Source organism: Oryctolagus cuniculus, chromosome 7 (assembly GCF_964237555.1).
Source record: "Oryctolagus cuniculus chromosome 7, mOryCun1.1, whole genome shotgun sequence".
NCBI lineage: Eukaryota > Metazoa > Chordata > Mammalia > Lagomorpha > Leporidae > Oryctolagus > Oryctolagus cuniculus.
The window spans coordinates 6,995,130-7,020,624 of record NC_091438.1 but is presented as its reverse complement, the minus strand read 5'-3'; the positions used below and the strand labels follow the sequence as shown (position 1 = coordinate 7,020,624).

The following is a 25,495-nucleotide window of genomic DNA, read 5'->3' as shown; positions in this document are numbered from 1 at the left end:
CAGCACATCCTTTCTGTACCCCAGTTATACAGAAGGACCCTTTCTTTGTATTTTATGTCTGTTTGTTGATATAATCTAAATGACTTTCAATGTTGATCTACTAGGTTAAAAAAAGTGGAATTTCATCTTTGAAGGTAATATATGTCAGAAACTTTATGAACACTTGAGAACCTTATAAGAAAGGCAAAGATCACCCAACATAACTACTAAAGTTCAGTTCTCAGGCATAGTTCACCCCTTAAGACTCACCAAAAGCACCAGAGAACTGCCATTGAAGAGAAAACTGGGTGGCAAGCCACCATTCTGTCCTAACTCCTCCAGCCTGCATAACACAGCAGTCATTCTCAAGAGCAGCCCCACTGTTGTAATGCAGGTGCCAGCATCTCCCGAAGAATTATAATCTCAGAGCATCAGAGAATTCGCAACAGACAGAAACAAGACCAGAAACCCTGGGAAGCGGTAGGCCTTTGGTGCAACGGTTAAGACACCAGCTGGAACGCCTAGAAGCACTATAAATGTGTAGGAATTTCCTACAAGAAACCACAATCAAAAGAGAAAGCATACCAAGGAGATCTGTGTATACAAGAAATGTAGAGAAATTTTAATAAAAGCTGAGCTTTGAATACAAGAAATCATACTAGAAATTAATAAAGGCATAGAACCCTTCAACTCAACTTTTGAACTTAGCACTGAAGATTTCATACAAAGGCAGAAACTAAAATATCCTAAATTATGGGAGGAAGGGAAAGGGGCGTGGCAGAGGGAAGGGAGAGAGGCACTGTGTAAGAGTTTTAAGGATGTATCAACAATGGCTGATGTAGATGTTCAGACTACTCATCACTCTGCTTCTCTGTAATCACCGCAACTAATGTTGGCAATGTTATTACTGTGTTTTCTCCTAACCACCGAGAGGGAAAGGCTACTTCCTGCCTGGAGGGGAGAACTGCTAACTCCTGGTATTGTGTGAGAGGGGTCAGCGTAAACAGAAGCTCCCACATTTAGCCATGCTGCTTGGGCCAATGAGCAAACGCAGACTGAGGATTTCTGTACCGCTAGCTATGGAAAACCAGGACAAAGTGTTGAGACCAGAGGTAGCAAAGAAAACTGTCAGGGCACATACACACACACAAGCACATGACTGGCTGAGCTGAAGGTTGTCCCAGGCCCCACAGTCAAGTACAGACACTAAAGAACACTCCTCTGTTTAGAGCTACTCTCCAAAGAACAAGAGCTGACAGGAGAGGCGAAGGGGAGAAGTAAAATCACCTGGAGAACAAGGGAAGGAGGCTGAAGAGAGAAGGGAAACAGATGACTCCTAGGTTTCTCACTTGCATTAAAATGGATAGATGGTGCCAATCACTTAGACAGGGAGACTTAAATATAACAGAGAGCGAAGTTTTAAAATTATTCCTACTAGTTTTTTTTTGTTGTTGTTGTTTTTTTTTTTTTTTTAAGATTTATTTGAAAGAGTTACACAGAGAAAGAGAGGCAGAGAGGAAGAGGTCTTCAATCTGCTGGTTCACTCCCCAATTGGCCACAATGGCTGGAGCTGAGCCAATCCGAAGCCAGGAGACAGGAGCTTCTTCCAGGTCTCCCACACCGGTACAGGAGCCCAAGGAACTTGGGCCATCTTCTACTGCTTTCCCAGGCCACAACAGAGAGCTGGATTGGAAGTGGAGCAGCCAGGTCTCAAACTGGTGCCTATATGGGATGCCGCACTGCAGGTGATGGCTTTACCCGCTACGCCACAGCGCCGGCCCTCCTACTAGTTTTCTAAAATGACTGATGAACTTTCCTTTAATTCTGAAATCTTTCCCTGGGAAACATGTTTTCATTTCTTCACTACTATTAAGAAATGAAGCACCGAAATCTGTTCATTTCTGTGGTAATTTCAAGAGCACTACAGGGGAAGACAAAACCAGATTTAGCATTATGTTTGATTTCAATCTGCTCTTATAGATGCGGATTTAGGGGACAGGTATGCAGCAGGGCACACGTGATGGCCCAGCAGTTAAGGTGCCATGTGGGGTACCCACATCCCATACTGCAGTGCCTGGGTCAAATTCAGGCCCTCTGCGTCTGACCCAGAAGTGTGCCCCAGCCAGCAGCAGCAGATGGCTCAAGTTCTTGGGTCCCTGCCATTCATGTGGGAGACTTGGATGGAGCTCCAGGTTCTTGGCTTCCTCAAGGTGCAGCCTTGGCTGCTGCGGCCAGCTGGGGAGTGAACCAGCAGATGGAAGATCTCTCTGCCTGCCTTTCAAATAAAGCGAAAATAAAGAAAGAAAAAATTCCTTTTAAAAGATGTGATTTTATCTGACCAGTATTCTATTGATGACTAAGGACAGTCTTTGTATAAATAAAAACAATTTTGATTCATCAGAGGTAAAGCAAGTTTGTACAGTGATTAAAAGCTTGGGATTTTTTTCCTAAGCATTTTTTGAGGCTCACAGTACGACAGACATCGTAGACTGTAGATAAGCAGCTCTCTATAGTTTCTTCCTACAAGTCAAGCACAACTTTACATAGAGCAAGTTTAGCTAAATTCTGCTAAACATGATGGATCTCACAACGCAGAATTCCATAAACTGCTAAGAATTACCAGGTTCTATTTCAGAAATGAATAACTTAGATACCTCAGAAACTGCCTCTATTATAGAAAACTGAGACGGCATGGTTTCATCACCAATCTCCAACAAAAATTACTATGCTGCATAGTTGGATTCAAAATATATATTCTTTAACCCGCTGAGCCACAGCCCTGGCCCCAAAATATATATTCTTTAAAGTCAAACTCAGTACAGATTTCAGAAAATACGAATAAACCACCTGAAATATACATGGATATAGACACACACATAAAAATGAGCTTTGATTTACACAGCTTTCGTGTAAATTGACTAAAGATCTTTTAAACAGTTTAAAAAAGTGTATTGTACTGTTTTTAAAGTTAGATATATGGGGGATTTCAAAAAGTTCACTAAAAATGCAATTTTGGTGCAAAAAATGTTCAAATTCATGCATACTTTTTTCAAATATGCATTTGTCATGAACCTTTCAAAGACTCCTCGTATAACACATTGAACACTGGTACAATGGACAGAAACATTAAATAAATGTATTACTTCTAGGCTCAGAGATAATTGCTATATTTGCATCTGAGGTTTGGAGTGGGCACTGTGGCACAGTGGGTGAAGTTGCTGACTGTGATGCCCACATCCCACATCAGAGGGCCTGGAATCAAGACCCAGCCCCTCTGCTTCTGATCCAGCTTCCTGCTAATAAGCCTGGGAGGCAGCAGAAGATGGTTCAAGTACTTGAATCCTTGTTTCCCACATGGGAGACCGGATGGGGTTCCTACCTCCTGGTTTGGGGCTGGCCCAAGTCTCAGCCCACTGCAGGCATTTGGGGAGTAAACCACTGGAGAGAACACGGATCTCTCTCTGTCATTCTGCCTCTCAAGTAAATAAAAATTAATGAACATTTAAAAATGAGATTTAATTCTAACAACTAGAATCCCTTCATCCTTCAGTGAAGGTAAAATTCTAACTACATTTTTAAGGAGACGGACACCACTTTATGCTAACAAATAAAACTAATATATTAGACAGGTTGATAATAATGGCTTAAACAATCTTGAGACATCAGCAGCACAAGTTTTTTTATTTATTTATTTATTTATTTATTTATTGACAGGCAGAGTGGACAGTGAGAGAGAGAGACAGAGAGAAAGGTCTTCCTTTGCCGTTGGTTCACCCTCCAATGGCCGCCGCGGCCAGCGCGCTGCGGCCTGCACACCGCGCTGATCCGATGGCAGGAGCCAGGAGCCAGGTGCTTTTCCTGGTCTCCCATGGGGTGCAGGGCCCAAGCACCTGGGCCATCCTCCACTGCACTCCCTGGCCACAGCAGAGAGCTGGCCTGGAAGAGGGGCAACCGGGACAGAATCCGGCGCCCCGACCGGGACTAGAACCCGGTGTGCCGGCGCCGCTAGGCGGAGGATTAGCCTAGTGAGCCACGGCACCGGCCTACAGCACAAGTTTTGACATAATATTAACTGTACAACCAATCTGGAAGTGTTTAATAAATGTAAAGATGTTTGTGCTCCCTAATTCCATGATTAATACACTAAAACGAGGGCCAGTGTTGTGATGTGGGGGTAAAGGCACCACCTGCAGTGCTAGCATCCCATATGGGCACCAGCTCATTCCTTAGTTGCTCCACTTCCAATCCAGCTCCCTGCTAATGGCCTGGGAAAAGCAGCGAAGGATGGCCCAAGTGCTTGGGCCCCTGCCACCCACATGGGAGAACTGGAAGAAGCTCCTGGCTCCTGGCTTGGCCTAGCCCAGCCCTGGCCATTACAGTCATCTGGGGAGTGAGTCAACAGATGGAAGATTTCTCTGTATCTCCCTCTCTCTCTCTGTTAACTGACCTACAAATCAATAAATAAATCTTGTATTTATCAATACAGATGTTAGGGAACAATGTGGAATATAAAAAGCAAGCTAAAAAAGACAAAAACAATAGGATTTACTTAAAAACTTTAAGACGTGCAATAGCACATAGTGCTAAGAGATACCTATAATTACAGAAAAAATAATCCGAATGGACAGCATATACAGACCAAGAGTGCATAGTAGTGCCCTGGTGAGGAGGATGCAGAGGGGCTTCACTACTGGCTAAGCAAGGATTTTCACTTCTAGTTTTTCAGGCCTTGCTGCATGTCTTCAACATTTCATACAAAATTTAAAATAAACTTTTTTCCCTGCCAGATGTCAAAGTCCTGTTTATGCTGGCCAGATTTACACGAATCTTGGTAATTACATGAGACTGTGTACGGAACAAGAGTATCTTGGTGCTACATTATTGCTTCCAGGAGAGTTAAGTTGTCATTAAAAAAAAAAAAAAAAAAACCCTCTCTCATGGAACCTTTACTAGACACCATGTTAATTTTCTTCTCTAAATACTGAGGTCCCACGATGTGCCAGACAGATAAAATGGTAAGCAGTATCAGTCTCTACCCTCATCTAGCTTAAAAAACAGAGACAGGCCATCAACATTCAAATCAGCGCACTATCAACATCACTACACCTGGTCAATCACACCTTCCTTCTTTAAAAGGCTTCCTGGATTCCCACCCTACACTGGCTTTCCTCCTCAATCACTGGCTGCTGTCTTGGCCATTGTTCCCTTCTTTTCTTTATCCATTTTCACTTTCTCGATAATCTCATCCACATTCTAAGTGCCTTCTCTACACTGACATGTCCCAAATTTACAAGCACCTATGCCAGTACAGGTTGAGCAACTCTAATGTGAAAATCCAAAACGCTCCAGAATCCAAATCTTTTTGAACACCAACATGATACCACAAGTGAAGTTCCACCCCTTGACCTCAAGATGATTGGGCAGTCAAAACACGAGTCCACTAAAAACACTGTACCGAATTACCTTCAGGCTGTGTGTATGGGTCTATATGAAACATAAATGACTTTTATGTTTAGATTTGGACCCCATCCCCAAAACATCTCACTATAAATATTCCAAAATCCAAAACAAATCCAAAGGCAGAAACACTTCCCAAGCTTTTCTGGAAAGGAATACTCAAACTGTTACTCAGTATTCTCCTTAGATGTCTAAAAGGCATGTAAAATTGTGTATGTCCAAAGACAAACTCCTCTTGCCTCAAAACCTCTTCCTCCACCCTGTCTCTACAAAGCTGCACTCACTGCACATCATTCTGTGCCCAGCAGCCCCACGGTAGTACAACCTGTCTTGGTCCTCCATTTCAGAGACGATCAACTTCACTGCCTGCTGTCAGGTGAGAAGCACTGACATCATCCTTAACTCCTCCTGCACATGAGCAGGCTCTGATAACTTCACTATCTCCTCTACTGCCACGCTGATCCAAGCCATCCGCAGCTCTCCCCTGGTCGCCTGGATGCCGTCCTTGGTACCGCCTCCCTACGCTTGCTTCCCCACATACCCTGGTCAGCAGTCAGAAAGAGCTGACTCAAAATCCTTCCATGGCTTCCCATCTTTTCCAAAGTAATGACCTCCTAGCCCCCACGGCACCTAGCTCTCACTCTACCTCTCATCTTCTGGTGCGTGCCCTCCTGTGCTCATACATCTGTGGCTCCCTGGTTTCCGCCTGGCTGTTCCCTCTGCCTGGAACAGTCTTTCTCTCAAACACTGGTTTGGCTTTCCCTCCCCGCTCCTTCAGGTCTTTGCTTAGATGTTGCCCTCTCAGGGAAACTTCTGATCACACTCTCCGGAATGGCAACTCTCGCGACCCCTACTCCCTGTTTCATGTTACTGCTGACATTGTCTAGCTCACCTGACCCACACGGGGGACCCACAGGAACTGGGACTTTAGTTCTGCTCACTGTTCTATCTCCAGCAACCTAGCTAGTGCCCTGCATACAACAGGCACCCGGTAAACTCTTGTTGAAGCACACCACAAACGTGAAACTGCAACTTTAAGACTAGTGAAGGGGCTGGTGCTATGGCACAGCGGGTTGAAGCCCTGGTCTGAAGTGCCAGCATTCCCTGTGGGCACTGGTTCAAGACCCAGCTACTCCACTTCTGATCCAGCTCTCTGCTATGGCCTGGGAAAGCAGCAGAGGATGGCCCAAGTTCTTGGGCCCCTGCACCTGCCTGGGAGACCCGGAAGAAGCTCCTGTCTCCTGGCTTCAGATCGGTGCAGCTCCGGCCGTTGTGGCCATCTGGGGAGTGAACCATCAGACGGAAGACCCCTCTCTCTCTCTCTGCCTCTCCTCTCTCTGTGTAACTCTGACTTTCAAATAAAAAAATAAATAAATAATTAAAAAAAAAAAAAAAAGACTAGTGGCTGGCACCGCAGCTCAATAGGCTAATCCTCCGCCTTGCAGCGCCAGCACACCAGGTTCTAGTCCCGGTTGGGGCGCCGGATTCTGTCCCGGTTGCCCCTCTTCCAGGCCAGCTCTCTGCTGTGGCCCGGGAGTACAGTGGAGGATGGCCCAAGTGCTTGGACCCTGCACCCCATGGGAGACCAGGAGAAGCACCTGGCTCCTGGCTTTGAATCAGCGCGATGTGCCAGCCACAGCTTGCCGGCCGTGGCGGCCATTAGAGGGTGAACCAACCGCAAAGGAAAGACCTTTCTCTCTGTCTCTCTCTCTCACTGTCCACTCTGCCTGTCAAAAAAAAAATAAAAAATAAAAAAATAAAAATAAGAATAGTGAAGAAATTAGAGAGCTGGGAGAGTCTACACCACAGAAAAGCAAACAATAAAACCTTACTTGAGAAAGTCAAACCTGATCTGAAAACAGAAAGATGAGTGGAGTTAAGCAGTGCGTGCACAGGCTCAGAGGAGAAGGCCAGTGTAGCTAGATGAGGACACAGAAAAGGCTTACGGCAAGGATGGAGAAGCTAGGAAGGGGCACAAGGCTATGAAGAGACTTCTAGACCGTGTTAGTGTGCAGATTCATTCTTTAGAACAACAGGATGCTGCTGCAAGGTGCACAGAAGCAGGCTTACATTCTGAAAAGATGACCACATCGGTGGGGTTACATGCTGAAAAGATGACCAATCGGTGGGGTTACATGCTGAAAAGATGACCACATCGGTGGGGTGGAACAGAGTTCAGAGGGTCGGAGGGAACGCAGATGGGTCAGGAAATAGAGTATTACAGTAACTCAGCTGAGAGAAGCCAGTATCTTCGACTGGGATGCTGGGAACGGATACAGATTAGACAAGTAAGATACCAAGAGGTTTAAAAAATATGGGATTGATGTCAGGGAATTTGAAATTTCACTTCTAAATTTCACAAAGTACTGTTAGATGCCTCAGGGGAACACAAATTCCTTTAGATGTAAAGTCTGTCTTTGAAGGCAGTATTGTCCAAGTCTTTCATGTACAAGCCCCTAGCCACAAATGACTACTGAGCACTGGAAATGCAGCTATTCCAAATAAAGATGTATTGTAAGTAAAATATATAATATTGGATTTCAAAGAATGTAAAAACATCTCAGTACTTTTTTATACTGTTTACAAGGTGAATATAAGTTTTGGATGTAGCCAAGTTAAATGAAATCATCTTAACTGATTTTATCGGTTTCTTTTTACTTTATAATACAGCTATTAGAAGATATAAATGGCTTACATTTTATTTCCCTTATACATTACTACTCTCATATGAAACAGCAACATAATTGTTATAGTTTATTCAAAAGGAAAAAATACATCTAAGAAGACCATAGAATTTCAGGACTAAGAAAATGTAATTTTGGTTAAGAATTCAATTTCTTTGGTTTTGTGCTGGGAGGTAAGAAAATGAATATTACACGTTGTTGTTTTTTGCCATTTAGACACAAAAGCCATTTTCTATTTGTGCAGTATTTTTTAAAATATTTATTTGAAAGGGAGAATTATAGAGAGGCAGAGGCAGAGAGAGAGACAGAGAAAGAGATCTCTTCCGTCCCTTGGTTCACACCCCAGTTGGTCACAATGGCAGAGCTCTGCTGATCCAAAGCCAGGAGCCAGAAGCTTCTTGCGGGTCTCCTACATGAGTGCAAGGGCCCAAGGACTTGGGTCATCTTCTATGGCTTTCCCAGGCCATAGCAGAGAGCTGGATCGGAAGTGGAGCAGCCAGGACCCAAATCAGTGCCCATATAGGATTGCTGGCACTGCAGGAAGCAGCTTTGACCAATATACGCCACAGTGCCAGCCCCTTGCGCACTACTTATAGAGTACATTGTTTCTCTTCTTCTATTGCTAATTCAATGGTTCTACTATAGAGGACCCCCAGCGGTACAGGGAAAAAGTAAGGGAATCTGGAATTGTGGAAATGACAGACTCAAGGTCACTGAGGCCTACTGCCTCATTTTACAAATGACAAACTTCAGATACTAAGATATTAAGTAACTTGCATGAAAGTCACAGTAGGAATGCTGTCTATATCACATACAAAATAGACGGAAACCTGCTATGGGTTTCAGGGCCACCATGCATTTCACATACCAGAACTAATACACTATATAAAGTGGTTTCAAAAATTGGCAGAAAAAAATGGAATTAAAAGTAAGATTATTTTAGTGCAAAAACTTTTGGAACTTTTTTTAATAATAGTACAGATTTCCCATGAACTTTCTAAAACATCATTATATTTTGCTGCCAAAATAACTAAAAAAGTGGGGTGGACATTTGGTGCAGCAGTTAAGACAGTTCTTCAGGGAACCAGTGTTGCAGCACACAGGGTTAAGCCACCGTCTGCCATCTTGGCAGCTCCACTTCCAATCCAGCTTGCTGCTAATGCTTCTGGGAAAGCAGTGGAAGAAGGTCGAAGTGCTGGGGTCCCTACAACCACCAGGGAGACCTGGAAGCAGCTCCTGGCTCCTGGCCCTGCCCTGGCTGTTGCTGCCATCTGGGGAGTGAACCAGCAGATGGATGATCTTTGTGTCTCTCTCCCCCTAACTCTTTCAAATAAATAAATAAATATTAAAAAAAAAAAAAAAGATGCTTCTTCAGATGCCTGCATCCCGTAACAGAGTGTCCAGGGTCAAGTCCCCAGCTTTCTGCTAGTGTGCACCTGGGAGGCAGCAGGCAACACCTTAAGTACTTGAGTCCCTGGCACCCATGCAGGGGACCTAGACTGAGCTGCTGGCTCTCAGCTTCAGCCTGGCCCAGACCCAGCTATTGTAGACATTTGGGGAATTAACTAGAGGATCAATCTCTGTCTCATTGCCTCTGTCACTCTGCTTTTTAAATTAATCCATTCATTAACAATGAAGTATCGATGTTATGGTACTGAATTTCAGGATTATCATTTACTCTGGGGGTTCAGAAGCTTACTTATATTCGTACTTGGTAAGAGCAGAAAAAGTATCAGTTTTTAGAATTTGAAGCCCAGTTCCAACACTTAACTGTTAGAAGGGCAATTCTCACTCTTCTCCTCTCAGTCAGAGACAAGATCACGCCCGGGTTGTGAAAATGACAGGAATGCTAAAGCATTCAACACACAAGTACACACCCCTCTCCAAATCCTTAATACAGTCATTATACAAAGTTATAAATGAAGAGATTATCGAAGTGAGTTGTAAAAACTCAGTTTCTAATTTTTCACTTCATATTACAAAGGTTCAAAGTCACGAGTAAATCACTCAACCCAAGTCCATCCCTCCTTCCCACAGAGTGATGAAGCCACCAAACAGGAGTCAAAATGACCCAGGGATGTGTGGCTATGGATGACACATGGAGTTCTAAGGCCTGAGTGGACAGGCAAGTTAGATCAACCACTTCAAACATTTCAAAATTAATATGAAGTACAATTTGACATTTTAAAAACTTTAACTGGGCACACTATAATTGACCATTTTCCTCACTGAAAAGTAACACTCTTAAAAACTACTTACATCTGGTTGAATAGCTTTAAATACTGGAACATCCATTAGTGTTATCTGACCCTGGAATACAAAGGGAAACGTGAAGTGTGACTTAGAAAGCTGCCTCTAAGAGCCTACAGTTTCTCTTACCTTGCCCACCTCATCCCTCTGCTGGCTCCATCCTTGTGCTACTCTCCCCAACAATTCCTACATGCAGCTTTTTGTTCATCATCCCCTCCACTGAGCCCACAGATGCACTACCTCCACAGCGCCGATATGTGAACTGTGTGCAAAGGACAGAGAAGGGGAAGGCTGAACACTTACCGCATATTCTTCTGGTGTGACCTTAAGAACATCAAATACCACAGCATCAAAGCTTTTCTTCAGTTCGGAACCTTTGTCACTCAATGACTCAGAGCTGCTACTTTTCTGTTAAATTGAAAGAGAACACAGTCAATTTAATTCTGTGTCACAGTCAATGTCACAGAAACCGAACAGGCCACAAAAACCACAAAGCCAACAGGTCAGAAGCGCTGCAGAGAAGCCGAGTGGAGCAGGCTGCTCTCCTGGAAATGGACTGGATGAAAGGACAGGCAAAAACCTGCTCTCAAGTTTTAGGCTCTTAAATCACTGTCTTGTATGTTTCCTCATGCTGCCACCCTATCATTTCTTACAGAAATAAGACTTTGACAACTTCACTGATTCTCAAATGGAATAAAGAAGAGTCTGGGGAAAAGGATATTTATAAACTATTTTAATAATTTTTACAACCAATTTTATTAAGAAAAAGGCAAGCAACTATTTTAACAGAAAATATTCAGAATCCCATTAACTAAAGAGCTGTATAATCCAATTGCGTTTTTTTTTTTTTTTTTTTAAGATTTATTTATTTATTTGAAAGTCAGAGATACAGAGAGAGAGGGAGTCATATAGAGAGAAAGAGATGTTCCATCCCTGGTCAACTCCCCAGATGACTGCAATGGCCAGGCCAAAGCCAGTCAGGAATAAGGAGCTTTACCCACATGGGTGCAGGGACTCAAAACAATTGGGCCACCTTCTGCTGCTTCTCCCACACCATCAGCAGGGAGCTAGACTGGAAGTGGAACAGCCAAGACACGAATCGGGGCCCACATGAGATGTCAGTGTCACAGACAACGGCTTTACCACTACACAACAACAGCCCCCTTTTGTATTTCTGAAGCAATGTCTGTGATTAGTTAACTGATATTGCTCATCCTGCTACTTTACAAACTTAAGTGCTTTCTGCTTTAAGGTTACTGTTAATTTTAAATCTGCTGTTGCTACATGTAGAACAAACGGTGATTTGAGGCTCTGAAAATCTTAGTATTGTTAAATTTCTTTTCTTTTCTTTCTTTTTTTTTTTTTTTCCACAGGCAGAGTGGACAGTGAGAGAGACAGAGAGAAAGGTCTCCTTTTGCCATTGGTTCACCCTCCAATGGCCGCCACGGCCAGCATGCTGCGGCCGGCGCACCGCGCTGATCTGATGGCAGGAGCCAGGTGCTTCTCCTGGTCTCCCATGGGGTGCAGAGCCCAAGCACTGGGGCCATCCTCCACTGCACTCCCTGGCCATAGCAGAGAGCTGGCCTGGAAGAGGGGCAACCGGGACAGAATCCGGCGCCCCTACCAGGACTAGAACCCAGTGTGCCGGCACTGCAAGGCGGAGGATTAGCTTAGTGAGCCGCGGTGCCAGCCCACTATTGTTAAATTTCTACTTCATCTGTGCTACACATACAAATATATTCTGCATCAAAAGCTGAGTTCTTATCCTCAGTACATGAACAATTAGAACAGCTCTACCAAAACAGTGGCAGGTCATCAGGCTACAAAAAGTTAATGGCACAAAAAAGTAACCGAAGTTTCAATTTCTAGAGCAACTGAAATTAAACTGGATAACTGAAATAAAACTGGATAAATTGAAATAAAACTGGAGTTTCACGAACCTGCCAGCATGCCCCATTTTAATTTTCGCCCTTTCAGCAGCAGCTAAATATCAAGCATGGACTCATTATCATTTACAAAGGGAAGGATGCCATTCATTTTGGAAAATTCTCAACATTATTTCAAACATTTCTTTGGTTCTTTTCTCTCTTCCTATATTCCCATTATGCCGCTTATCATTGTCCCACAGGTGTTGGCAATTGTTTTTTTTTTTTTTTTTTAAATCTGATCTTCCCTTTGTATTTCAGTTTGGGAAGTTCTATTACAAAGTCACTGATGCTTTCTGTGGTTTTCTACGGTCATCAGTCTTTTGATGAGTTCATCAATGGCATTCTTCATTTCTGTAAACAATGTGTTTAATTCAAGCATTTCAATATCCCTGCATACATTATCCATCTGTATTTGCATGTTGCCTACGTTTTTGTAAAAGAGTTCTTGGCATATTCATGATGGCAATTTAAATCCCCAATCTAATAATTATAAAATCCCTGTGGTATCTGAGTCTGGCTCTGTTGCTTAATTTACCTTTTCTTTTTTTTAAACATTATTTATTTGAAAGACATAGTTACAGAGAGAGAGGTTTTCCATCTGCTGGTTCACTCTTCAACTGCACTGATCCAAAGCCAGGAGCTTCTTCCGGGTCTCCCACATGAGTGCAGGAGCCCAAGGACTTGGGCCATCTTCTACTGCTTTCCCAGGCCACAGCAGAGAGCTGGATCGGAAGTGGAGCAGCTGGGACTAGAACCGGCGCCCATATGCGATGCCAGCGCTTCAGACAAGGGCTTTAACCCGCTGTGCCACAGTGTAGGCCCCTTAATTTACCTTTTCAAAGCATGTGTTTTTCTTGCCATGAGCATGCCTTGTAACCTTCTGTTAACAGACAGACATGATATATGGGTAACAGGAACCCATTAGTGTAAGAGTTTATGCTCACATGCCAGGTAGGAGTTATGCTGTGGTTATAGTTTGGTGTTACTAAAAATGAGTCTAAGTCTCGAATTGCTTCTAACACTCTTGTGTTTTTTCTTCCTCCTCTCCTGTCTCTGGGGTTTTCTTAGAGTCTGATCCTTGCAGTTCTTGCAGCTAAGTCATCACACAGGAGCCTGTTGGTGTGGTGGTAAGGCGGAAGTGGAGCGCCATTCTAAAACCCTGGGATTAGGCTTCAGTCTCCTGGTGAGGCTGTGTCCCTGAACGAGGACCATCACACACGTTTCTCGGTCCCCTTCACTCTGCTCAGGTCACAGCTGGTGCCTGAAGCCGGAGTAAGTTAGGGTCTGGTAAAGCGGCTTCCTTCGCATGCAAGTGGAGAGCGCGGCCCTGGACATACCTGAAAATGGATCCTTTCCCCCTCACTTCCTGGAAGCAGAGGAAGATTTTTTTTCTGATCCTGAGAATCTGGTCACCACCCTAGAGGTAACAAAACTCAGGCCCTTAGTGGTTTCTCTTTTTTTTTTTTCTTACAGAACTTTTAAATTATCAGTCCCTTTGGCTTAATTTGGGATGGAGGGACTGTCACTATATTTATTCATTTTTGTTTTTACTTAATTTAAGGTATACAAATTTCATGCATTTCATATATATATAGATTTAGGAACATAGTGATTCTTCCCACACATCCTCTCTCTACCCTTCTTTGTCCTCTCTCTCCCACCCTATGCTCAATTTTTACAAAGACCTATTCAGTTTACTTTATACACATAAGATTAACCCTACACTAAGTAAAGAGTTCAGCAAATAGTAAGAAGAAAAAAACCACTGTTCAACAGTAGAGATAAGGACTGTAAACAATAATGGAATTTCAAAATGTCAATCGTACTCCTACACATTACGTTTCAGGTACTCTAATAGTTACACAGTTCAGGGGAACATATGGTATTTGTGTTTTTGGGACTGGCTTATTTCACTAAGTATCATGGTTTCCAGTTGCATCCATTTTGCTGCAAAAGTTAGGGTTCCACTTTTCTTTCAATTACTGAGTAGTACTCCTTAGTGTACATATGCCATAATTTCTTTATCCAGTCATCAGCTGATGGACGAGGAGTTTCTAACTCTCAACCTAGTGCACAGGCAGCCAGCAATTGTCTGTGGGCTACAACTTGTTCCCAGGCTCCCCTGGCCCCCTCGGTTCTGCTCCTGTCACCTGTGATGCTTCCCATCTGCCTGTCTCTCCGGGTGCTGCGGCATCACCGTTCGCTCTGTGACATCAATTCTCTGACAGACCTAAGAAGAGGGATTCATTTTCAGTTTGTTCAAACAGCTTTTTTCCTACTGCGAGGACAGGAGTGAGAAATTCCAACCTTTTTACCAGTCCTCACAAAAACTTGAAAATGCCTGTAAATGGATCCAAGCAGAAGCCTAAAGTCCCATACATAAAATGGAGTGTTTATTTCATGTGTTCCATCTCTGTAACTACAGCTAGGTTACAGTAAGGCATTTATGTTATGCTCTAAGACTAATACGCAATATACAACAATGCAGTAACTGTACAAATAATTAAATACTTTGCCAGGTAAATACATTATCTGCAACATAAGCTGGTAATTTTCTCCAAGTTTTTAACTCAAAGTAAGTCATTAAATCTGATGGCAGTTTTGTTGCTTATCAAAGAGTAAACAATTCCTGTTATTGTTTTAAGCCATTAGTAGAGGCTTAAAAATTACTAGTAATGCACTTCAACCTGCTTCCCCAAGACCAGTAATAAACTGGCAATGATCAGAAGCTGAGCAGTACTTGGCCTAACGTCTGCCATGAGATGAGCTGCTATTCTCTACTAAAGGCAAGACTCAGTAACTGCTGACACTCCTAATTAGCTGCAACTAAGGTCACTGAAATTCTCTGACTGGGGACAGAAGACTCAAGCAGAGGTTCAACACAAAAGGTACTGAGAAAGGAAAAGTAAACCAATTCAGATCAAGTATTGTTTTTAAAGATTTATTTATTTATTTGAAAGTCAGAGTTACAGAAAGAGAGAGGGAGAAACAAAAAGAGAAAGAGAGAGAGACAACCTTCCATCCATTGGTTCACTCTGCAGATGGCTGCAATGGCCAGCCAAATCCAGGAGCTTCACCCAGGTTTCCACATGGCTGGCAGGGGCCCAAGCACTTGGGCCATCTTCCGCTGCTTCTCCCAGGCCAATGGCAGGCAGCTGGATAGGAAGTAGAGTAGCCGAGACACAAGCCCGCACCCATATGGGATGCCAGCATCACAAGCAGTGGCTTAACCCGCTGTGCCACAACACCAGTCCCACAACAAAAGTATTTCATCCATTCTGTAAGCTGATCACTTTTATAAATAATCTGCATTATGGTATGTTAATGGATCTGGATTTTAAGAAAAAGAAGAAAATATTCTTTTCAATTTTTTCTTGCCACAGTAAGAATATCTGGAAGGCAGACCTTTCCCTCTCCTTACTTCTTGTATACTAATTTACACTACTCTTATTTTTAAGATGTATTTATTTACCTGAAAGGCAGAGTGAAAGAGAGAGGGAAAAGGGGAGAGAGATTTTTCATCTGCAACTCATTCCTCAAATATTTGCAACAGACAGAGTTTGGGCCAGGCTGAATCCAGGAGCCAGGAATTCCATCCTGGTCTCCGAGACAGGTGTCAGAGGCCCTAGCACTTGGACCATTTCCCTCTGCCTTCCCAGGTACATTAGCAAGAAGCTGTATTGCAAGTAGAATAGCCGGTGCTCAAATCAGCACTCCAATACGAAATGTCAGCACACTAGGCAGTGGCTTAACCTTTTGCACTACAAGGTTAGTCCCTAAATTATACAATTCTAAGCCTGATCTAATTCACTGACTTTAAGAAATGGTCTATCTTATTTCACAAACAACTGTGTACTGCCTCCCATAATCACTAGATCAGGGATTTTGGGATATAAAGTTACAAACACAACATATTCAAGAAATACGGTTATAATACATATACCACATAAACAAATATATAATATAAACATATATACAAATGTAATCCCTGTATCAAAGAGAAAGAAGAGCCACGTATAAATTTATGTTAAAAATTATAGAGGTGGGGAGACAGCACTGTGGTGTATGGAGCAGATTAAGCCACCGCCTGCAACACGTGGGTGCCAGTTCATGTCCTGGCTGTTCCATTTCCAATCCAGCTCCCTGCTAATGGACCTGGGAAAAGCAACAGATGATGCCCCAAATGCTTGGGCCCTTGCTACCCATGTGGGAGACCAGGATAAAGCTCCTGGCTCCTGACTTCGGCCTGGCCACAGCCACTGTGGCCATCTGGGGAGTAAACCAGTGGATGTAAGATCGCTCTCTGTGTCTCTCCCTCTCTCTCGGAAACTATGTCAAATAAATAAATAAAAATCTAAAATACACAAAGTACAGGGGTGGGCACTTGGAGCAGTAGCTAAGTCACTACTTGGGATGCCTGCATTCCGTATCAAAGTCAGCTACTCTACTCGGGTCCAGTTTCCAGTGAACGCAGACCCTGGGAGGTAGCAGTGACAGCTCAGGTACTTGGGTTTCTGCCACCCATGTGGGAGACCCATATTGAGTCCTGCGTTTCCAGCTTTGGCCTGGCTCAGCCCTAGCTGTTGTAGGCATTCAGGGAATAAAACAGGGGTTGGAAGTACTTTCTCTCTATCTGCCTTTCAAATAAAATTAAAATAATTAAGAATTCTTTTAAATTATAAGGTTTTTTTTTTTCAAATGCTAATTTAAAAATTAGCAACGCTCCCATCTGTTTAAAAGATTAGCAAAGGCTTTATTAACAGTATAGCTTTTGAAAGACTATCTTTGTGTATGGAGGGGGGGACATTAGGATAGAAAAGGCAGTTATACCAGAAGTAGGAAAACCTAGTGGTTTACACAAACTTTAGCTAAATATAGTATCCTTTCATTAAAATGTCAGCTGCAGGGCCACCAAGACACTGCCACCCCATATGAGTGCTGGTTCAAGTCCTGGCTGTTCCACTTCCAACTCAGCTCCCTTCTAACAGCCTGGGGAAGAAAGCAGAAGATGGTCAAAGTACTTGGGCTCCTGCACCCATGTGGAAGAATTGGAAGAAACTCCTGGACCCTGGCTGTTGTGGCCATCTGGGGAGTGAACCAGCAGATGGAAGATATGTCTGTCCTTTCTCTGTAACTCTTTCAAATAAATAAATAAATCTTTAAAATATACATACAAATGTATGTGTGTGAAAATATATATATAAATGAACGTCAGCTTCAAGCAGATGATAAGGAGGAGCAAAATCTATCAGGGAGAAAACCTGGGGCCATTCTGAGAAAAGTCTAGAATGAAAGGCTGGAGGGACATTTGAATTTAGTTACTAAGCAATGAGGAAATACCAACAGTTTGGGGACAAGATAAAACTTAAGAGCCGTAATTTAAGAATACAAATCATAAATGTTAAACAGACCAGAAACAATAAAGATGTACAAAAACAAGCTAAAAGGCCAGTGCAATAATCTGAACAAGAACTAATGCAGGCTCCAAGTAGGATGGCAGCAGCAGAGAGAAGGAGGGAAGGCTGGCAGCAGAGTGTGTGCCCAGGCCGGCTCCCAGACGGCTGCCAACAAGGTCTACCTCCCAGCCGTCTCCTCCTTGTGTAGCGGCTCTACTCAAGTGTGGGCAGGAACCCGTGACTTGTTTCTAACCAACTGATACAACAAAAGTGATGGGCTGTTACCTCCACGGTCACACTGCAGAAGCTCAAAACGTCTGTCTCGCTAGCACTCTCTCTGCAGTGGGCAAAGGGCAGTGAAGTAGCAGCCTGTCTACAGATTCACACTTAGATGGCTACAAAAATACGGTGAAATTCCAAGAAAGGGTTGGACTATGTTCTTGATAGGTTGTAGAGAAAAACTGTAATGTGGAACTTGATTTTCTTGACATTGTAAGTGAAATGTGTGGTCCATCAGAAATGTTTAAAAAAACTTGGGGGCGGGGGCGGCACTGTGGTGTAGCAGGTTAAGCTGCCACCCGCAGTGCTGGCATCCCATGGGGGTGCCGGTTTGAGTCCCGGCTGCTCCATTTCCAATCCCCCTCTCTGCTATGGCCTGGGAAAGCAGTGGAAGAAGGCCCAAGTCCTTGGGCCCCTGGACCCACGTGGGAGACGCGGAGGAAGCTCCTGGCTTCTGGCTTTGGATTGGTGCAACTCCAGCCGTTGCAGCCAGTTGGGGAGTGAACCAGAGGATGGAAGACCCCTCTCTCCCTACCTCTCTCTCTCCCTCTCTCTCTCTGCCTCTCCTTCTCTGTGTAACTCTTTCAAATAAACAAATAAATTAAAAAAAAAAAAACTTATGAGGGAAGCCAGGGACAGATATAAAAATTTAGAAATCACCTGTACAAGAAAAGTAACTGAAATGACATATTGCCATGTTTTTCACTACATGAAGGCCTAAGTAACTGGCTGAGCCTAAAAGGAATTAAGGAACTTCAAAAGAAAAAACTTTATTTATTTGAAAGCCAGGAGTAAAGAGAAAGGGGGGAGAGGGAGCAATGGAGGGGGAGGGAGGGAGAAGTTGGGGAGAAGAGAGAAAGAGAGAGAGAGAGAGAGAGAGAGAGAGAGAGAGAGAGAGATCCTTCATCTGCTGGTTCACTCCCCAAATGACCACAACAGCCAGGACTGGGCCAGGCCAAAGCCAGGAGCCAGGGGATTCATCAGCATCTCCCACATGGGTGGCAGGGGCCCTAACACTTCAGCCATCTTCCGCCGCTTTCCCAGGCCACTAGCAGGGAGCTGTATCAGCAGTGGAGTAGCGGGGACTTGGCATGGCATCGCAAGTGCCAGCTCAACCCCACTCCATACAACGCCAACCCCAGGAGTTAAGGAACTTTGAGATTAAGGTGTCAAAGGGACATAGACCTTATTCTCTTCCAATAGTCAGAATAAAACAAAGGAGAAATACAGGAGCCAGATCCTGAAATTATTAAAGAAAGCAAGCAAGTACCCTAGATTCATAGACAAAGCATAAAAAAAAAAAAAAAAAAAAAGGTGAGACAAAAATAAAATCACAGGAGCCGATGCCATGGCGTAGCAGGTAAAGCTGCCCTCTGCAGCACTGGCAGCCCATGTGGGCACCAGTTCAAGACCTGGCTGCTCCACTTCCGATCCAGCTCTCTGCTGTGGCCTGGGAAAGCAGCAGAGGATGGCCTGAGTGTTTGGGTCCCTGACCTGTGAAGGAGACTTGAAGAAAGCTCCTGGCTCCTGGCTCCTGATAGGCCCAGCTCTGGCTATTGCCGTCATTTAAGAAGTGAGCCAGGATGGAGGATCTCTCTCTGCCTCTGCCTCTCTGTAACTGTGCCTTTCAAATAAACATGTAAATAAATAAAAATAGAGAACATAACAAAATGAAATCACCATAGAGCAACAAGGGAATTAACAAGCGCCTCATTCAGACTTCATTTGCACTGTGAACTCTATGCTACTCCAGCAGAGTAAGCCCTTCGGCATTGTAGCCTCATAGTTCTCTGACTTCATCCAACAGGCTTCAAACCCAGGGACCCAGATGGCGTGCACAGTTCAGTGATTCTAAGTAAAAGAATCTTTCTTTGCCTCACTTGTACAATATTCCCCCGAAATCCATGTAATATAAAAATACCCTGGGGGCCAGCACTGTGGTGTAATAGGCTAACCCTCTGCCTGCAGTGCCGGAATCCCATACGGGCACAGCTTTGAGTTCCGGCTGCTCCACTTCCAATCTAGCTCTCTGCTCTGGCCTGGGAAAGCAGTGGAAGATGGCCCAAGTGCTTGGGCCCCTGCATCTACATGAGAGACCCATAAGAAGCTCTTGGCTTCTCCAGCCACTGTACCAAATGGGGAGTGAACCAGCTGATGGAAGATCTCTCTGTAACTCTGCCTCTCAAATAAATAAAAATCTTTAAAAAACAAAACAAAACAAAACCCTGGGGCTGGTGCTGTGGTATAGTGGGCTAAGTCTCTGCCTGAGGTGCCAGCATCCCATATGAGTGCCAGTTAGTATCCCAGCTGCTCCTCCTCTGATCCAGCTCTCTGCTAGTGGCCTGAAAACCAGTGGGATGCCCCAAGTGTTTGGGCCCCTGCACCTGTTTGGGAGACCTGGAAGAAGCTCCTGGCTTCAGATTAGCCTGGCTGCAGCCACTGCGGCCATTTGAAGAGTGGATCAGCAGATGCAGGACAAGTTTCTCTCTGTTGCTCCCTCTTTCTGTCTGTGGCTCTGCCTCTCAAATACATAAATAAAATCTTTAAAAAAATATACCCTAAAGACAAGTTTTATATTTCCTTCAAACTAAAACCTAGAAAAGGTTTCAAGTCATCATCTATCATTATTTTTCATGTACTTAAGTAATAAGGATTGTTTCTAAGACACAAAGTAAACAGCAAAATTAATTTAAAAAATTTTTAAATGTGTAGGCCTAATGCTTAAAAATTCAGAAAGGCAGGCAGAAACTTTACAACTGAACTTGTTGAACGTCTTACCTCAGAAGCCGTGGCTGCAAGGCTGACGCTGCTTGCCTGCCCATTCATGAGGGCCATGCTTCCCTCGTCAGTCCCTGGCCCTGTGGCAACAGCAACACACGGTGGACTGCTTCATGTCCAAGGCCACAGATGCATCACGTCTGTAGAATACATCAAGACACAAACAGAAAAGTCAAAAGTTTAACAAATCCAAGCCTACCACCAGGCTAAGAAATAAAATACTTCAAATTCTCAATGCTCTATTTTTTAATTTTAGCTAAACCACTTAATCCAGGTTAAGGACAGCCCCACATGCTTCTCTCAAATGAGAGACACCCAACAGGCAGTCCTGCTATGTTGCTAATAAGCAAAGTAAAAGTGTAACTTCTTACCTCATTAAGTGGGTATTGTGAAAAACAAACACCAAATTGCCTAGCTTTTGTCAGTTTTAAGCAAATAAAGCATTAAAAAATGGTAAAATAACACCTGCCATAACACAATAAGTTTTTAGAGATCCAAATGACATTCCAAAATCAACAACAGGCTTACCACTGCTAGCGATTTAATTTAACAAGATATCACAAATACTTAAAAATATTTTGGAACACGTGATTAAAAATACCAAAATAAAGGTATGTTTATTTGTATAGGGCTTTAAAGTATATGGAGTATCTTCAATCCATTATCATTATCTCATCAATTTTCACAACTACTAACGGCACTAATTAGGCAAGATATTATTATAATATTATTATACCCTTGGAATATAAAGAGAGCTCTAAGGATACAAATTGGTAATGAGGCACCAACAAGAAGACTCAGCCATTTAAAATTCCAGTCAAGAGGATATCATGCTAATAAGATATTAATAACAGGGGAAGCTGGGAGTGGGGCATACAGAAACTCTGTACTCCTCAATTTTTGCTTTATAAATTTAAAATATTTCAAAAGAAAAATTTCATTTAAAAATAAGTGAAATCTAGTAAAATAATGTTTCCAATATTTCTTTCCATTTTACTGGAAGTTGGATTTTTATGTGAGGTTCTAGTATCTTTCCACAAATAACCTATCATATAGCAGTGAGCAGTAACTTTGCCTCTCTAGGACAGAATTTCTTTCATAAAAATGAAAGATCCTTTTTCAACTTTAAATTTCTATAATGTTCTTCATAAAAGAAATGATGGGTGTCTCTAAATTAGCCAGTCTACACTACATTGCATTTTAAAAACTGAGTTTGAAATGTCAGTAATTCCTTCAAGGCTGTCTCCTTTCTGTGGAGAAGCAACCTAGGACAGTGGTTTATTGGGTAAAGACAGCCTCTACCTGAAGCCAGCAAACGGTAACTTCTCAGTGCTCAGGCACCTCACCCAGGAAGCACCTGTTCCACAGAGCTGAGGGAGGAGCCAAGTCACACAGAACCCAGAGAGTGCTGGCACGTGCCAAGGGTGCTATTAGGGTGGCACAGCTTCCATATCTACCTACTTAATCCAATCATGCTTCCGTGCAATGGAGCCTGCCAAATAAAGTCCAAGTCAAAACTCTAGACCCAGACCTAAAGCACATGCTGGTGAGTCTGACTAAAATCTTAACTGCAAACTCGATGAATGACAATAATTAATGGTCTGCGTTTCAAATGCTTAGAAAGTATTACTAATGATAGCAACCTTCAGTCACAATTTATATTTGTCTGCATTTCTTCAGATATAGCCTAAGCACCCTCTAAGAGCAGAATATCATAACAGAATTTAAAAATAAGAAACATTAAAATAATGAAGTTTTTATTTTTTTTTATTTTTTGACAGGCAGATTTAGACAGAGACAGACAGACAGACAGACAGAGAGAAAGGTCTTCCTTCCGTTGGTTCACCCTTCAAATGGCCGCTACGGCCGGCGCTGCGCTGATCTAAGCCAGGAGGCAGGTGCTTCTCCTAGTCTCCCATGGGGTGCAGGGCCCAAGCACTTGGGCCATCCTCCACTGCACTCCTGGGCCACAGCAGAGAGCTGGCCTGGAAGAGGAGCAACCGGGACAGCATCCGGTGCCCAGAAAGGGACTAGAACCCGGTGTGCTGGTGCCGCAGGCGGAGGATTAACCTTGTGAGCCGCGGCGCCGGCCTAAAAATAATGAAGTTTTGAAATCGTCAAGAAGCCACTTAGAAAACCACTTTGGAAATGAATAAAGCACAGAAATATTCTAATTTCCTCCAATCTACACTACGTTATTCCATATGCTTCATTATCCACAACAATTTTGAAATATGATCAACTCATTAACAATGACACCCAAAACCAGTCTGGATTCTCTCTGAAGGTAACACTCCTTGCAACAAAATGTTTTTGAATAATTTCATTTTACTCCCTATTCTAAGCATAAAATATGACATGAATTCATAAATCAAGAGCGCCCCCTAGTGCTAAGAAAAATATTGTACATGCTAGGGGATCCATTAACTACTGTACATATCAAATACATAAATTTTATTCACAATATTTACTGAAAATCAAAAATAACATTAATACAATTATAAACTACAATCATAAAGAATAAAATTTTCTCCACATGTTTTTAATAAGACTTTCAGTTAAATATTCCTTGAAAATTAAGGTCATCTTAGAATTCTTTACGTATTAAAAAAAAAGCAAAGAATACCTTAAAGAAAACCTTCTATTTACAAAAGAACTTTATGTCAACAGTATTTAACAGTGCTAAAGCACAACAGAGGTCCCTGTGATACTGTAACCCACACTACAAGTCCTCAGACAGAAACGTGCTTTAGCTACCAAAGACAAACGTATTTTAAAATATTTACTTTTCCTAGTGCTATAAATGGCACAATCATTCATAATGACTATCAACATCACAACAGCTGTTTTCAAAACTAAATTTATTAGTTCCTACTTATTCTCCCCTCAATTTCTAAAGATGGTTACTGTAGCTGTCTTGGATTTGAACCCGAAAACAGGAAACCTGAAATGTGTAGATTAAGTTCCTCGAGTTCACAGAACAAGATTATCAAACTGTAGGCATAATTGTTCAGCGTAATTGCCCACATTCTCAATAGTATTCCCAGTAAGGAACAATTTTTAATACATCTTTAAGGATTTAAAGTTAAACCAACAATTTCTCACTGATTAATCTCATTTCACAATCACAGCTGAATATTCTTCTCCAAAATAATTCATGCTATCATCATACACACAGCATACCAAACACATTTAATCATCTTACAAAGCACTCCAGAAGAGTTAGGCACTACTGGTATAAAAATTCAGTGAGGTGGGGCCGGTGCTGCAGTACAGTGGGTAAAGCCACTGCCTGCTTAGCCAGCATCCCATACGGGTGCTGGTTCCTGTTCTGGCTGCTCCATTTCTGGTCCAGCTCCCTATTATCAGCCTGGGAAAGCAGCAGACGATGGCTGCCACCACATAGGAGACCTAGATGAAGCTCCTGGATTCAGCCTGGCTAGCCCGTGGTCATCGTGGCCATCTGAGAGTGAACCAGCAGGCAGAAGACTGATCTCTATTTCTCCTTCTCTAACTGACTTTCAAAATAAATAAATAAATCTTAAAAAAAAAAAAAAACACACCAATGCAAGTAATTAGAGCAATTTCTTTGAAGCAGTGGAATAAAAAATTAATATGTTCATGCATTTTCAGCCCAAAATTTTAGTCCTAGGAATTCATCTTATCAAAATTCTAGAAGAGAAAAAATTATATAATGCTATTCAACCAAGCATTATTTACAATAATTAAAAAACTCAATGTCAATGCATTTGTACACAACTGCATTTCAAAAATTCAAATTGATACACTTAAGAAACAAATCTACTCTGTTGATGAGAATGTAAACTGGTAGAACGATCATGGGAAACAGTAGGGAGAGGCCTCAGAAAACTAAAAATAGATTTTCCTTATGACCCAGCTACCCCACTCCTGGAAACCTATCCAAAGGAAATGAAAGCAGCATATGAAAGAGTTACCTGCACTCCCATGTCTATAGCAGCTCAATTCACAACAGCTAACATGCAGAACCAACCCAGATGCCATCAACTGATGACTGGATAAAGAAAATGTGGTGCGCATGTGTGTGTATGCACACACACACACAGGATGGAGTATTACTCAGCCATTAAAGGTAAAATCCTGGTATCTGCAACAAAATGCATGCAATAGGAGATCATTATGTTAAGTGCAATAAACCTGACTCGAAAAGAAAAGTATCCTGTTTTCTCTTATTTGTAGTAGTTAATACATAGAGATAAACTACTATAGTTTTAATGATCCATGATTATTTCAAAATTTACTGTATATGGGTGAATTCAACATCTTTTCATTTGATTAGTCTGTAGCCCTTGCCTATATTCCCACTGAACTACAGTACAGTCTTCTTACTTTGTATTTACTTAGTGTGGCAGTAAGTCTTTGACTATAATCTAAATTAAAAATAGGATCTCAAAAATCAAGAAATGGAAGAAGAGAAAAGAAAAAAGACAAGAGGAAGGAAAGGGGAAGGTGGAGGTAGAGAAAAAAGGAGGGAGTGGAAAGAGAGGGAGGAAGGTATCATGGGATTAGAACTGTATCTATGAACTACATTAAAGCTATTCTCTTTGTGTGACTATCACATTAATATGAGCATTGTGTTGTAATAATTATCATGCATTTACTGTGACCTTGAGAATCTAACATATTAACAAATTCCTTAAAAACAAAGAAACAAAAATAGCAGTGACAAGTTCAATGTCAGAAATTCAATTTCCTTACAATTTTC

The 25,495-nt window shown here is 42.5% G+C and overlaps 1 protein-coding gene across 14 annotated transcripts in view; it reads right to left on the bottom strand.

Moving 5' to 3' along the window:
- Positions 1–25,495, bottom strand: part of RALGPS2 (Ral GEF with PH domain and SH3 binding motif 2) — a 189,397-nt gene that overhangs the window by 104,378 nt on the left and 59,524 nt on the right. For 7 of the 14 annotated variants that reach the window (XM_051858235.2, XM_070077183.1, XM_070077192.1 and 4 more), the window contains 3 exons: positions 20,752–20,891; positions 10,674–10,778; positions 10,380–10,430 (listed from right to left, as the gene is read on the bottom strand). In XM_051858235.2, coding sequence (XP_051714195.2) covers positions 10,380–10,430; positions 10,674–10,778; positions 20,752–20,808 — 213 coding nt within the window. In that variant the 5' untranslated portion in view covers positions 20,809–20,891. Of the gene's footprint in view, positions 1–10,379; positions 10,431–10,673; positions 10,779–13,635; positions 13,716–14,448; positions 14,529–20,751; positions 20,892–24,707; positions 24,878–25,495 lie in introns of those variants that run through there. The other 7 variants (XM_070077186.1, XM_070077187.1, XM_070077189.1 and 4 more) reach the window with 3 other exon arrangements.